General features: G+C 38.6%; 2 protein-coding genes across 2 annotated transcripts; both read right to left on the bottom strand.

Moving 5' to 3' along the window:
- Positions 1-1,261: 1,261 nt before the first annotated feature.
- LOC112577133 (eukaryotic translation initiation factor 2 subunit 2-like) lies at positions 1,262-9,732 on the bottom strand. Its single transcript, XM_025260106.1, has 9 exons — positions 9,566-9,732; positions 7,323-7,479; positions 6,670-6,761; positions 6,074-6,245; positions 4,784-4,863; positions 4,217-4,365; positions 3,608-3,664; positions 3,305-3,390; positions 1,262-2,623 (listed from the first exon to the last, which is right to left on the bottom strand). Exons 1-9 carry the CDS (start codon positions 9,581-9,583, stop codon positions 2,448-2,450), a joined length of 987 nt encoding a protein of 328 aa, XP_025115891.1. The 5' UTR covers positions 9,584-9,732; the 3' UTR covers positions 1,262-2,447.
- A 1,657-nt stretch (positions 9,733-11,389) lies between these two features.
- LOC112553165 (integrator complex subunit 13-like) lies at positions 11,390-16,514 on the bottom strand. The gene is made up of 3 exons (XM_025220209.1): positions 16,382-16,514; positions 13,354-15,152; positions 11,390-12,715 (listed from the first exon to the last, which is right to left on the bottom strand). Exons 2-3 carry the CDS (start codon positions 15,085-15,087, stop codon positions 12,335-12,337), a joined length of 2,115 nt encoding a protein of 704 aa, XP_025075994.1. The 5' UTR covers positions 15,088-15,152; positions 16,382-16,514; the 3' UTR covers positions 11,390-12,334.
- Positions 16,515-16,552: the final 38 nt, after the last annotated feature.

A 16,552-nucleotide genomic window follows, 5' to 3' on the forward strand; every position in this document is an offset into this window, starting at 1 on the left:
TCTTTACTATGGCTGTGAATGTTCAAAGTACTCCACACGTTGCAAAAGGGAGTATTCACATGGCGCGTGGGGGAAGCATGATCCAGTAGAGAGTTGACAACACAGCAAAGCTTTGGGATAAGCAGAATCTGTGTCAAAACTTTGTGATGAGGGACAGTCAGCAGAATAAGGATGAGCGGCAGAGCAGGTGGTAGATTTTTTTCAAAGGGCGCTGTTTCCGACGAGCAGCACGGTAGCGACAGATTTGAATCCGTTGTCTCGTAGGGGTGTCAACAATCATAGAGCTTTTCCTCGAATTGTTAACTAAACTGGTTGGAAGTTAAAGAGTGGCAAGGGGATTTAACAATACTGAGATGCCGTGTGGACAAACTGTACAGTCATAATGCAACACTTGCAGCTAAAGTGTTGGTAAAATGTGATTTGGGAAAAATTAAGATTACAAACATAAAATTCAAGGTTTCAAAAACTATAAAATAACATAAACACAATAATAGATACTAGAACAGAATCTAAAGTAAGGCTAAGTTTTAGAAAACAGTATGAGCAGTAAGAATTTGATCTAAAGTAATGGTGGAGAATGTAAGTTAAAGTAAATTCCACAGAAACAGAAAGCAAGGCAATTACAATCAGTAAAAACAGCAACAAACAAAAGTTTAAAATACAACTTGTAACTAAAGGAAACCTATGGATACAATAAGCAAAAGCGCTGCACAAGATAATGGAAAAATTGCCGGAGAACAAAAAAACTCAGCCTTTCAGGAACAGGCTCGTTTCTATAGCAAGCCTTTATCCTCTAAAGCAGGGGTGGGCAATTAATTTTCCCAAGGGGCCGCATGAGAAATTGGGATGGTTTTAGAGGGCCGGACTAATATAGTTAACGCAGTTTTACCCAATACTGTATACATAGTATATATACTATCCCTTCGCCAGCGGGCGGGCCGGTCAGAGACAGGAGGCGGGCCAGATCCGGCCTTTGCCCAGGTCTGCTCTAAAGCAAGGGTAGGGAACCTTTTATTCCTGAGGGCCATTAGGATATTTCTAAGATCATTTGCAGACCACACAAATTAATCAACTAAAAATTAGCTACTATATTTAGTCAACCCATAGTTTTGTTGCCTTGGCAGTACCAGACCAAGTAATTTTGCAGGCAGGACGCTCCCCACCCCTGCTCTAAAAGCACATAGATAAAAGCAGATAACTTGCAGTTGTATTCCTGCTCTTTCATTACATCACTCCTGTTCTTCAAAATAAAAAGAGACACTTTTGAAAGGTCACAAGTCATTTAATGTGGGTCATATTCTTAGTGTTCATCAACTTCCAAATTCTATATGGCTTGCAATTATCTCACTCACTCGACTTAAAATGCTTTCTCCCACCTTCCAATCCTCTAAGTAAAAAGAATTACTGTTGGCAGAATAAATCAGGTGCTATGTGCACATTAATAGACACATACCATTTCTTATGAGTAACAAAAGAAAACTCTTTTTATTTTCCATTCATTGTAAAATATAATTTTTTATTTTGACATTTTTCCCAATTTCCAGCTACACGATTTAGCCCACCTTACCCATTTAAATATTCATAGCCAAAAGGCATGTCACAAGTGGATGACAAGGCTATGTACACTATCTCCATGCCACGCAGGCACCAAACAAGAAAGTCAGTTACAGAGCCGAGCTTCTGCACAAAAACTTGTAACCAGAAGCATACTTACTCTCAGCTGTGTCTAGTGATCATTGGGCGGGCATACAAAAACGGAGAAAGGATGGCTGGGTGTTCTCCCTTCTGCTTAATGAAAATAACCTGCTGACCCACTCTTTATGTTAAGGTATGCTGGAGCTGCCTGTGCACTCCTCTGTTACATGCACGCACTTAACCAGTCACTCCTCACTCAAAACAGCAAATGCCAGGTTTAAATACCAAATATCCAAACACCTAACAATATGTTTGATTTTTTAGTTGGTGAAAATATTACCATCTGCCATTCCAAATCCCGCAAAACATTCAGGGAAAAAACACATAAAGATAGGAGGAAACTTGTAGATTATTCTTTGACATACAATGCTAACAATTTATACCTTTGTTATCACTTGCCTCCACCAAGTTACCTACCCCCACCCTTCCCGAAGTTCCAGCACTACCCTTCATTTTGTTTCACTATTCCACGATACCTTGGTCACAATGAGAAACAATATTCTACATTCAGGATCCACCACAACTTGCAGTTCTTATGCAAAGGGTAAGCAGTCCATTTTTGACCCACTGCACATTTAGAGCTCCCAACTAAAACGCAGTCAAGACAGAAAAATGGATGTGACTTGCCATGACCCCTCATATCATGAAAGCTGCATGAGAAAAACCCCTCTCTACTCACTTCCAGTGTGAAACCAAACAGCCATGACAAAGGGAACATCAAAAACAAAAAACAACAGAAAAAAAAATGTGGTTCAGGCAGTTTTGGCTCGGATGGCGGCTCGTTTGCTTGTGACGGCCTGGAAACCAGTTTTGATGGAAGCCACTGAACATCTTGAGCCGCAGGTCTCACACTGAAGGAAAAACAGACGCGTGTCCTTTTGCAGAATGGTGTCCCTTGACCTACAAGTATGGCAGGTTACATATTCCTCTGGAAAAAAAAAAAAAAACCCATCATGAGAAACTACACACCCTATCAAGTATTCGAGGAACTTTGACATGCACACATGAGCCCCTGTATGTCTCTACATGCTCTTCTAGAGGTCCACCCAAACCCCCACAATGTGTACGTATGGCTAGAATCAGACTCTATAAGAGTCTGCAAACTCAGCTATATATCGTATAGAATCTAATAAACTGCACAAAGTGTCAAGCCTCTGGCAAGAATGAGATGTATGCTGAGCCTATACCATCAACCCAAGGACATTTTGTTCCAAGATATGGATGGGAGCACATTGCAGCTCTGTTCTATGATTAACTCTATAAAAGACATTTGGTTGTATCTCTGCTAAAAAAGCTTGTTTTATAAGACATGTTTATCTTGCTGTTTTGATTTTTAAGGGATCATCACGTGTTTGTATGGTCCAAAGTCACCCTGTTCGACTTTTTTTATTCACTTGCCCAAAGACGTGAGATGTACCATAAGAACATTATAAGCATATACAACAGCAAGATAACCCATAATCACTTTCTGTTTACAAGACAAACTTTCAACTCCCTCACACTTGTGTTGAAGGTCTGCTTTAAAAATGTTTTTCCTTACATGCAAAACCCCCAAGTGCATGCAAACGTAAGACAGCTGGCTAAATAGTAAGAACACTTAAGTGCTTACTAATATATCTCCTGAGCACGTTCTCAATTTGCTTCTGTGTGTACTTCCCTCGGATTAACAACTGGTTGTTACCATCGACAGATCCACTGCAAAAAAACACGTTTTTTTTTAGACCTTTCATTAATTTCCTTGAATTTTTTCATCAGTTACACAGAAGACTTGTAGCCAACCCTACTGATACCTGGCCTAAGCAGCTGTGGGTGCCTCAGCAGCTTTCCAAGAGAGCTAACAAATCTTTTGATTTTCATCATTTTTTGATAGGACTTCTTTATTTCAAAATTTAATGCTGGAATAATGACTCACCTTGTACCTAATTCAGCCAAAAGGAATGCAAGAACATGCTTAGGCTGTCGATGCAACCTGGACATCACAAAGAAAGATTAATACAGATTAATGCCAGCCAGCACACAAAGACTTGAATATTCTTGCACAACACGAAGGACCTTTTAATAATGTACTTCAATAACAGGGATAGGAGAGGAAAATGTAAGATGGAAGGACACGGTATAAATGAAAATGCACAGACAATAAATCATTTTCCATTAGCAAAACAGTAGACTGTCAGCCATTCTTTTTTTCCCCAGCACTTATTTCTCTTTTTGATAAAATGATATTTTTCTTGTACACAGAAACAAGTCCAGAAAAACAAGCTCATAATTCTTATGTTAGCTAACTGCCTTGTCGTTGAGTATTGCCACTAACATTAACACACACACAAAAAAGGCATATTTAAAAAATGCCCGTCTGACTAATGACGAAGCAGATATTTGAATATGTGCTCATAAAAATGTAAATCACTAGAAGGTGCAATTTTACTGCAACTTCTACAGAAAGCAACACAGTGAAACAATACAAAAAGCACCATCCACCAATGGCTCTTTCTATATAGTTAACAGCAAACAAATTACTCACAGTCTACAAATGTCTGCAAAATTAGCAAATGATGTCTTTCTAGTGCCCACTCGTAGGACTTGTGGAGGTCGCATGACAAAACGCTTTTTGTCTCCAGCAATCATCTCTGGATTCTTTTCACGTATGATATCAAAAACTCGACACAGCAGCTGCAAACACACATAATTATTGCTTATTATCCCCTGCTCCCCACTTCCTCCAGCCACCAAAAGCCAAATGATAAAACTTTCCTCTCAAATTTACTTCATCCAAATCAGTTTTCGCACATTGCCCATTCTTCTGCAGGCAGTTCCTTATGGAGTGGTCTTCAGGTCATCATAGATTACTGTGACAACCACCTCACGTCAAAGCCTAATTATTCAGAAAATTACATCAGTATCTTCTGAACTCAATTTTATTTCACTTTGTGGGTCTTAAAATGGTGGAATGACAGCAATCTTATGACAAAACAACAAATGTTCATTTCGATCACACAAAAAAATTAGATATTTTCCCATCAGTTATCAGTTTCCCATCATATTTTCCCATGAGTTTTCCCAACTCATCAGTTAAAAACAAAAAGTTTACCTCATCATAAGTATAGTCTCTGTCACATGCTGACCAGGGTTTTCCACCAGTTGTCTCTGTTTGGTTGCTGATGGCATCCACTAGGTTTAAAAAAAAAAAATTAAGCACCTCATTTTATTGTGCATCACATATCATGTAGACATCAAATTAAATGATGCTTACCATAACCCTTCACAATATAAAGCCAAACAGTATGCAAATTACACCAACATAGGAACAATCATAAATACATAAATCCACTGACTGACTTGATAAAGGTACAAATTAATACAGCTCACATTCAGCTCTTACTCATACCCTTCATCCACCAACCAGCTGCAGTCCCTTTAATGTCTGTTCAAATGCATAACAGACCTGGCTACAAAAGTGTGTTGCGATCTGTTTTCAAATTAGCATTGCCAGATAGGCCTTTTAACAAACCATCATGCATAAAAGCCTCCAAGACCATTTCCATAAGTGGAAGGCTGATCTGCAACCTATGCTTTGCAGACAATATTGATTTGATAGCAGGCATCAACAACAAACTGCAAGATCTCAACTGACTGATAGTTTTAAGTGAAGAGGGAGGGAGTTGGTGTTTTACGCCGTGCCAGCAACTGAGGCTATATTACGGCAAGGCAGCCAGCCCTGTAAACAGATGCCACGTGCAGAGAAAAAACAGCGTGCCCGAGACGAGAAATGAACTCAGGGCAGCCAACCTTCACTGTATTGGTGACAGGCGCTAACCGTTGCGCCACCGGACCGCGCAGTTTAAAGTGAAGACTAGAATTGATGAGAGCAAAGCAGGTATCTACGTGGAGTATGGCGTAATGAGGATCCATCCACTCCAAAGCCTCACAACAGTCTTTCTATATGGATCTCAGACATGGCATGTGACAATTACCATCACCAACAAGATTCAGACATTTGTCAACAGATGTCTGCGCCACATCCTCAATATCAAATGGCCTAAGAAGATCCACTGGTAAGTGCCACTGGAATTTTGACAGGTATACAAGTGGAGTGTCAATTAGCAAGTGAGATGAGATCAGAGCCCTTGCAGTCATTTGAATGAAATGCAAATAAATGATCATTATTAGACTGTACCTTGTAAAGCACTGGTGACTGTTGCAGCCTTGTTATAAATAAACATTTTAATACAGGACTGACTGATGTCTGCTGGTTTAAACAAAAATCACAATACAGAGTATTAAGTTCATTTTAACTTTATACACAAATTTTAAAACCATTAGATGCCGTTCGTTGCAAAAAGAGAGATGAACAGATAATAAAACAGATGGCATCAATTACCATTGTTGTCACTATCATCTCCTCCTTGTTCTTCGATGTCATCATGACGATCTGTCTTCTTCTTTTTCTTCTTCTTCTTGTTGGTGAAGTCAAGTGAGAACTCCTCATCCGGTACAGCACTCACCTCATCAACCTCTGCTCCTGTTTGGTTACTGATGTCAACAGTAACCTCCTGCCAAAGTTCAGTTTAATCATCTGTTTAATATGATCAGTGAGAAATCTCTGCCACAAACAACTTCTTTAACATACAGAAATGACACTTTACTTCCAGCACCACCTACCTCCCAAAAAAACCCTCAAAACTACCAAAAATTACAAAAGAAACAATAAGCAAATCATTACAAAGTGTTTGAAATATCTTTTAAAAAATCGTTCAGGACACCACCAGCCCTGATGCTCAACTTGCTCTTTAACAAGTGTGACATGCACATGTATCGATCAAAGAAAACATACATTTTGAATTGACAATCAAAAAAAGACATTATACTTGCAGGTTATGTTAATATAGATGTCGATCTTATTCTATCATGCTTTTGCTGCTTTTAAGCTTTCATGTTTTAAAATGCCAGCTTGCATATATTAACAATTCCACTTACAGGGAGAGATTCTGTAATGTCATCCATGTCAAATGCTTTTTTTTTCTTTTTCTTCTTTTTCATCCCACCAAAATCAAGATCAAGTGAGACATCTGAAACAAAAAAAGGAAAAAAAAGACATAATGCTGTGCTCTAGTCATCTCTTAAGGTAAGCATACAACTTGCAAGAACAAGACAAGCTCTGGGCTGGAACACACAGGGAAGGCATAGGATTGGGAGACCCAGACAGACATGGAGGAGATCAGTCCACAGTGAGGCGAAGGCAGCTGGCACACCATAGTCCAACTGGAAAGGGACGCCCAGAACCGGGTCTGATGGCATGGTATAGTTGCAGCCCTATGCTCCACTGGGGGTGATGAGGAACAAGAATAACAACTTGCAAAACAATATTTTCCTGGTTTTTTTTTAACCTCCCCCACTCTCCCTGCCATTTACTCTCACAATGCTGATATCAAATGACTTTCCTAAATACCAGTTCTTTTACATCTGTGCGTGTTTGTGTGAATGAGTGATGAAAGTTATAAAGAATATGCACTCTCTTTGACTATCAACAGTAATCTCTAGGAAATATTGAAATCATGTTGACTTCAACAAAAGATTCCTGACTGCTGTTCAGAAGTGTGGGGTAAATGTTTGTTCCCTCTATGTCTTACCCTCCTCAGGCAGAGCAGGCTCCTGTGGTTCCTCAACCTTCGGTTCAGGAGCTGTAACAGTGGGGCCATCTGCTGCACCATCTTCATTGAGTGCTGCATCAAGGTCAAAGGGCGTCTTCTTCTTTTTCTTTTTCTTCTTTGTCAGGTCTAATGGAACCTATGATTACAAAAAAAAAAAAAAAAAAAAAACTGTAATTTTTTTTTCACTCAAAAACCATTTATCTGGAAAAAAGAAAAGCTAACAATTCTGAACAAAATTTCCAAATGTTGACTTTTTCATTATTTGTAACAAAATGCTGACGCAAATTGAGGATCTGTCAATGGTTATATATACATGCACATAAAACTTTGCTTGTGGATAAACAATGCAAAAACACTTTAAACAGCTCCACTTAAGGCCATTAATTCTTGATATCCTATCTCCTATCCTATCTTGTCTCATGCTTAATGATTCATATTTTAATTCTGTTTCATTGGGTATTTCTTAAAATCAGTTTCCTTAAAATGAAGTTGAAACAAAGTGCCTTTATAAAAGAAAATAAGACCTAGCTTTTTCTCTGCAGTATTCTTTGATGTCATTTATACTCACTACCCACCCAACAACTCTAATCATTACAGACAAGAAATAATTAAAAAAACATTTTTACATAGCGCTATTTCGATGAAGGAACACTTTACAAATGCAAACAAACAGGGCAAAACAAGCAAAAATTTAACACAATTATTTGTACACAATATTTCACATGTATAACCATAAAGTGAAAACATAAATGTATACACTGCACAAAACCAAATGATTGATTATTTAGCGAACTAGGAGACAAAAAATACAGTGAAATGTCAGAGCATTTCTCAGCTTGGTGAGCAACAAAGCTGAATAAACACCATCCAAAAGATTTCCCGTTAGTCTTTGAAGTTTTTCTGCTTCAGCAAGGAGACAGCAGGTAGGAAAGTAACTAAAGAAGCTGACACATTGGAGAAGAGAGCCTTCAAAATGGGGGTCAGTGAGCAACAATTTTAAGGTGAATGATACTGTACCAGAAGCCAGTGTAATTCCTTCAGTAAGTGTGTTACGTGCTCATGGTCTGCATAACTGCTCTTTTGCAAGGCCTACAAATACCATCACAATAATCAAACTGGGAGGTCTCTTTGTAAGACACAAATCTAGCTGCTACTAGCTATAGACAAAGGAATACAGGCAACTTTCTCAATTTCTAGGAAGGCTAGATGACAGAGATAATACAAGACTGCATGGAGAGAGTTTAGTTGAGATGAACACCCAAGTATCTCACAAAATATTTCAAGGAAATCTTATCACCACTATATGTTCTCAAAACTGCAGACCACTGAACTGAGATACAGAGTCCACAGGTTCAATTTTAGCTTATTGTTATTCGTATTGTCAAGATACTTCTGATAGTCACAGATGATCATTTATATCATCCGACAGTTGTTGAGCATGCAAGCATGCCCAGACCCTAAGCCCTCAAGCACACTCCTGACAAGTGTGTAGGGAGATAAAAAAATGCAATCAATAGCAACAGACTGCCCACAACAGGACCTAAGCCAGTATAAAGCAACATCAATCACACCAAAAAGACTTACCAAGATGCTCTAACAAAAGACCAAAGTTTTAGACCAGGGTGTGGAAGATCTAGCCCTTGGGTCATATAAGGCCTGCAAAATTATTTGATCTGGACCAGCCAAGTCGGCTGCAGGAAGAACTGGAGATTCCGTAAATACAGGTGCTTCTTTTTCATAGAATATCAATTTATATTCATTGAATCACAATAAAAAAATAACTGTCACTATCACCTTTTGCGTGCTGCACGTCAAACTGGATTATCATCATCAGTGTACTTTCAAGGGAACTAATGTAGCATACATAATCACTCCCTGCACGAACAATAAAGGGAACGCAAAGATTTCTTGTAAACTCATGTCGTTTTGATTATAATATGTTACACACAGAAGTGCTAGTAGTATTAGCAGGATGTGGTTATCTACGCCGCCATTTCATTTTCGATCGATTTGAGGCGATATTACCTTTCATAATGAAAAATCGTACACAGTAATTAAAACATATTTACAAAGTTCTAAACTCCTGATCAAATCAAAGTTCACGCAATGATGACCGTGCCATTCCATTTCTCACGTGTAGCGCTGCAAAGCACCTCCATTTTTTTTTTCTCCTGTGAACGTGAACGCTGAAACGATTCATTCTATACAGCAGATCGACTCACCAATTCGTCGCCTTCCATCTCAAGAAGAGCTGGTGGAACGTTAAAGATTGAATTCGTTAAAAAGTGAACAAAATAAGGTCAATAAACGTTGGTCTTTTCAGCACACCGTCCCCAATCTTGCATCAGCTGCGCTCGCCTAAATAGGTTTCACCCACGTCAAAGAGTCCTTTTTCAGGAGCTGCTACTCTTCTGTTCGTGTGAAGAAAATGTGGCTATGTTTTGTTTTCATTTGAAATATTTGCGATCTATTACGGCATTATCAAACAAACTGATATTCCACTATTACAACCGGGTTTAAAAAACATATTTACGTTTACTGCAAAAGAAACAGCAAAGACTGGTTCTGCGCAGGAACATTAACATAGCGTCCAAGCTTCCAAATACAGTAGTTATGTGACATCATATGTAGAATTGTATCCTACCAACATACATACTAACATACACATTCTGTAAGAAAACTAAACACCAAAAAGTATTTGCTCTCGGGAATTTGTTTGAGTTATGTTTTGAGTTTCCATCTTCAATACTGACATAAAACACAGTTGAGAAGTACACGCATTCTCCCCTAATTTTAACCGATGTCAAACGATGTCTCACATTTACACCAGAAGTTCTGATCTGTTTGATTTTGAGAGCAGATGTTAATCTTGTCTTAATTACATTGTTCATCAATAAAACTGCATCTTAGCTAGTCTGGACTTTCAGCTTTTTCGATATATTGAGGATAGCAACTGCAGTAAGGGATAATTAACCGAGTCAAAATATGGGCGATACGTGTACGTTCGCAAACGACCATTTCAACTTATTTTCAACAAAGCTTACTCTCGAGCGGCAACTGGCACTGACTCTAGTCCTTAAAAATTAATAAATATTTTTTTTAATTTAAATGTAAACTGTAAAGTCCTGTACTTTATCTTGTTGTGACCATCGATCAAAACTCATGTTTACAAACTGACACATTTATGTATATCACTTAATGATTGTGAAATCTAACACTTCAAGTCGTCATCTTAATGATGTGTTGTTACTAAAATGTATGAACGGGTAGTATTTAAAGTAAAACATTTTTACAACTATTTTGATAACTCCTTTCTTTGGAAATGATATATAGCAAATTAAAGCATACCTAATTAACGCTTACAGTGTTTACATATAGTACATGTATATATGCATCAAAGTTTGCGGATGTTTACATCAATGAAACATCCTATACACTAGAATTTCTAATGCCCTATTAATTGAATAGTTATGTGTTCTTTGTTCTAGAAATAAAACTATTTTCAACAGATACATTATTTTGTTATGCCTCTTTGACATTAATTTGATGTTTTTTGGCTTTAGGTTTCTGAACATGTCAAATGAGATAAAATGAGATAAAACAATTATGTTTACATACTATGAAAAACACATTGTTAGACTTGCACTCTTAACAGATGCAATGTGGGAAGGAAATCCCCCCAAAGTATAAGCATGATGCCCGTTCTGTACTTTTCTCGTGAACATTTATGCTTTAATTTTTACCATCCTTTGGTAACAGGTATGGGGTTGTGCGGATGTAGGATTTCTGCTGACGCCGGAACAAATTCCTATGTTCAGTATGTGCACGAACTAATATCCCTGGACTGCTGGTAGACAATTTTTTCCAGTTAACTGCTAAAACGAGGCATTAGACGACAGAGCTTCCGGTTTATTCACATTCTTTGTTAGGGCTCACTGAGACTAACAGCGGATCACTTTGCACAAGGCCAAGAGTGAGTCTCGGCATGCAGACATCAGTCCATCAATACACATCCAAGGTATGTGGATATAGAATAAAGTGTAATTTACTTACCACTTTCTGAAAAATTTATTACCTTTTATGGAATAACTAAATCATCCAAAGTTGAATTATCTGAAATAAATTATATAATTCTGGCACTGTTCCACACACACAAAACTTTGTACTATATGGCGAGAGTAAGCAGCAAATAAAAACATCTCCCCTGAACTAGGATAAAATTTATTCCTTGCTACTCCTTGAGGAGCATAGGGCTGCAACAACACCTTGCCTACTAATGGTTTCTTCTTATATGAGTCTGGTCTAGCCACTTCCATCTGGTTTCGCATAACCCAAGAACCCTGATGTTGTATTTTCTCATTTCTCTTGCCACTTGAGCTGACTTGCTGACAGACCTGTTTGGCTTGATGAGACCTGCCAGGAGCACAAGGCTTCTGCCAATATAACTCTATGGATCGACAAGGCGTGCAAGCCACCACACTCCTACAATTGGTGGTGGAAAATACAGTTAATATTTCGGTAATGTCAGTAAAATTATGTTTACATTTTACTTTAAATTGAATGGAAATAATGATAGATGTTTAGAAGGTAATTACAGCAGCAAAATCGAGCATCCACTCAGTCAATTACTTTAACTGTTTCGACTGCACAAGTTTAATCAAATGTGGTTTAGTTTCTGTGTACAAGTAAAGAAGATTTAATATATAATATATATACACAAGGCAAAGTATCAACTAGACCTTTAGAAACACTCTGCACGGTCATTGCTGTTTCGGAGACTTCATGTGATAACCCTTCTTGTAGAATCACGAACTCTTTTTGCAACTTAATTTCTATTTTATAAGTAACAAGCATTCTTATCTGTACAAAACTCATTTGTAAATGAAGAAATTTGATGAACAAATTTTATTTTTGGTTTCTGATGTATGCAGACTGCAGATCCCAATATGCATCCTGGAACACTTCTATCAACAAATATTTCTTGTCACACGTTATCGCTGAGTTCCTCCTGTCAATGTCTGACTGTTACTCTGAGACTTGTTGCTACCATTACTTCCGCCTTCCATATCTTCATTGTCCAGATGGGGATATAACTTAGCCTTCAGACCACTGCCCTCAAGGCGGCCAGCAAATTCAGCATGGTGCTTGTTGTTAATGGAAGCGACACGTTTGGTCCACAGTGACAACAGATTTTGACCCCCAGGCTGCATTATTAGCTCCTCAGTCTTTGTCTTCTTACTAGGAGGAGAATCAAATGATTTCTCCCCCTTGAGAAGCTCTTGCTTTTCTCTTTCTGTCATCCGCTGAAACTTGTCAAGATCTCGCCAGCTTTGTTCAATCTGCTTTGTGTCCAGCTTTTCTTCTGATGGAATCTGCATTGAGAAACACATAATACAAATTTTAAATTATTTCAACCAGAAAAGGAGAAACAGAGAGAGAAATTACAAACGTAAACTGGGATGGCGGCTTTAACATGTATGTGTACACATTATTTCATTAGTTCTACATCTAACTGAGGGTGTCAAAAAATGCTGAATACATAATAGTATTAAATAACAGAACTAGCCAGCATGATGATGGCACGATTAACAATTAGTTGGTCTATATTGGTTACAGTATAAAAAAATACAATTAGGGAGCATTTAGTGAGCATCCAGAGGCATGTTGCACAGCATGTTTCTAAAACTGTTTTAAAGAAACTAACCTATAAACCATTTTTTAGAAATCATTCCTATGCATATGTGGTGCGACGCACAAGCACAAATGAAGAATTGAGCTGATGGAGCAACTGTCTAGCTTGACAGTTTTATTTTATTTAAAGCAATTTTAGATAAACTAGTTCTAAAACTGTGTTGTGCACTTTGTTTCTATAAACCAAGTGTTTAAAATCAGAAATATGTATCAAATCAATGCTTAATCTTGAGGCTGAAACAAGATTAAAGACCAACACTAATCCTCAAAGAACATATTTTATGTAAAACTGGATGAAGTTACAATCAGCGCAGCTCACCTTGGCATCAGACAAATTACGTGGTGACTGCTGCAGTTGATCGCCACTAGGTCCTGTAGGTTTCTTGCACTCCAGTAAACACTCCAGCACTTTGGCATGTTGACTGGAAGTGTCAGAGTATGCTCGCACCAGGTTCTCCAGCTCATTCCACAGCTGCTTGTACTGCTCTTCTCTTTTAGGACCTTTGCCTCGTGAACCAACGACAGGGACAGGCAAGACTTCATTCTTAGCTTCCAGCGACACAATATTATAAATAACCTTCTTGCACTCTAAGACCTCATCATCTGTCAGTTCTTCCTTCACCATAAAGGCTGGGAGAGGACTGATGGTGGACATGAGGTTGCCTACAAGTGTGTCACTTATAACAATTGGCCAGAAGCGGCTGCTTCGCTCCAAGCGCTCAAGAGCCTTATTTATAGGTTTGACTGGCATAGTTGATAGCATGGTTGGTGCTGCTGGGGCCAATCGGTTTTCCCTCATGAACTCTCCAAAATCCTTGATTCGATAATCAGTAACTCTTCCCCCACAGCCCTCACTAATGGATGGTGGATCCTCCAAGATTGATCGACATGTGGGAATAGCATGAACAAAAATCTCTCCTCCATGGCTGGCAAGCATATGTGATATGACCTTAGTCCCAGACTTGCGTGGCTGCTCCAGCATAACTGCCCGCCCAGCAAGTAGAAAATTGGTGAGACAAGAAGAGGGTCGACTATTTACATCAACAGGCGTGATTCTGTAAGCACCTGAGCAGTTGTGCAATTCAACTACATTGGATTTTGGTGTGCACCATTTGAGAGTAATTGTCGTTGTAGGAAGACCTTCCTTTGATGGAATGATTATCCCCTCTGCTTGTTCTTGCTTCATAATGTCACTGTGAACGGCTGCTGGATGGAGAAGTTCCACATCATAGTTAGCAGATGAGTTTGCATTTTGCTCCTCCTTCATGGGAATGCCTGTAACAGTAGTTGACGACAAGTCATAGTGCTCCTGAACAAGAGCAACTGTCTTAAAGTAAAGAAACTTTCCTGACTGAGCAACGTGCACTTCACTGTTGACCACGTCTGACAACTCTCTGCGTGCTTGTGATGAAATATGTGAGTCTTCCCCAACTGGAGTGATGTGAATCAATGTCACTTCACACTGATTGATTGGCAGAAGAAGTTCTGAGGCAGATGCTAATTTGTTGTGCTGTACAATGGCATCAATAACACACTCTTCCAGACTTCGTACATATGCCTCACTCTTCATGTGTGTGAGGCAAATAATGCGACCATTGTTCACTAGTGGTATCTGGTCTTGTGCAGGGGAAGCCAGATATTCCTCCTGAGCTGGGGATGGTTGGCAGAGTGCCTCCACAGCTTGTGACAACCCTTGCACAGCACTAAACTCATCATCGTCTACAGCCTCTTGCCAAGGTGGCCCCACACTGGCTAGTGCCACAGCCAGCTGGTTCATGTTCATCTCCTTTTGGGCCCAGCTATTCATGCATCGGTTTCCAACAACCACCCGTATAAGTCGATTGGTGGGGTAGATGTCAAATACAATTCTCATATATTCAAACAGACACTCTACACTGCAGGTCCATAATGGCTTTGTGACAGGTGCTGCAGGGATGAAACCTGGTGCCTTTGTTCGAGGAATCACATCATACTCCATCGGCTGCCCACAAGGCTGCGCAAAGTACGAACTATGATCAAGAACAAAAACTGTTTTGTGAGAGACAGGAAACATTTTGTAGTTCAACTTCAACTCCTATTTGGAATGTCCTCTTTTCATTAACTTTTGTCAGCTCGCCACTGAAATAATACACACAAAAATTTCCATTACACAGACTTTAAATTAAATACCAGAATCTTCTACATAAAAATAGCCTACTTGTTATTTAAGAATTAAATAATTATCACAAGTTGTGCATTTATGTGCAATGATAGCATGAGTCAATTAGATCACAGCTAGTTAAAAATCTAAATTTAAAGCCCTAAGAGAATTACAGAGCACTATAGTTTATCTCTACTTGGTTTCTCATAATCCCCTGATGCTTTCTTCATAGTGACATAATTTTATATTAAGTAAATCATAACGATGATGTTAATTTGTCACTGATTCTCTGTCCACCTCTAAGTCTAAACTTTGACACATTTGTTTAGAACAGCAACTTCACTGTCTCTGTCCTGACCATAAGCATGCCTAAAGTGAGTGTATGAGCAGTGTCTCTAATGTAGAAGTGTCTGTTATTGGTGAATATGGGTACAAGGTTGTTGGTGATTCCATTTAATTCTGTATATCATTTCTGTAAAGCGCTTTGAGCAAATAATTGGAAAAGCACTATATAAATGTTCATCATCACAATAATGTGTACTAATAGCACGCAGCATCACGACCAAAATAGATCCCACTCTCTGCGCTGACTAGTAATGATGAACATTTGATTACAGCCAGTGGACCTTGAGATGCGTATAGCATACTGAACAAAGTAAAGATTATGTACAAGAGTAGAACGTAAAGAATGAAGGTAGGAAAGGGATATCATTATTATCATTAAATTTTAGGGACAAGCAAGGAACATTCATTATGAGACAGGTAGCATGTGAGTATATGATAGGACAGACACGTATGCTTCTCGTCGACTGTCTGCAGCCAATGTTCCTGTATTGTGGTGACTAAGAGAAAATCTATAATGCCAGGCGAGTTGGTAGTATATACGTTGCGAACACACTCTAAGCCTCTCTGGCTCTGGAAAGGGAAGGTGAACGAGCGAGATGTACTCGAAACGTTGTATACCCGTGCCGAGCATGACCTATAAAGCTAGGAACATCTAGAGTAAAATTATTACATCATTTTGCTACATTGATGTCAAATGAGCTTGTTCCATCACGAACTTGTATAACACGTTCATGGTTCATTTATCATGAAGCGATAGATCAAAAACTTGACAATAAAATCACAGCTAAAAGAATTGCCATAGAAATCAGTTTAAACGAAGGGAGGTACATTGGCTAGCATAAAATAAACTGAAAACACTTACACGAAAAATCTTACACAGAATAGTTCTCAGAGATTTTGTTTTTTTGCTTTCGTAGGAGTAGCTTCCCCTTGCTGGATCATCAGTGAGAAGAAATTGTTAAACAAAAGCAACAGCAAAAAAAAAAAAAGAAAACACCAGTTTACAAAAATTTTTATACTTTTTTTTAAAGTC

This window comes from Pomacea canaliculata, linkage group LG12, assembly GCF_003073045.1.
Source record: "Pomacea canaliculata isolate SZHN2017 linkage group LG12, ASM307304v1, whole genome shotgun sequence".
NCBI classification, from domain to species: Eukaryota; Metazoa; Mollusca; class Gastropoda; order Architaenioglossa; family Ampullariidae; genus Pomacea; species Pomacea canaliculata.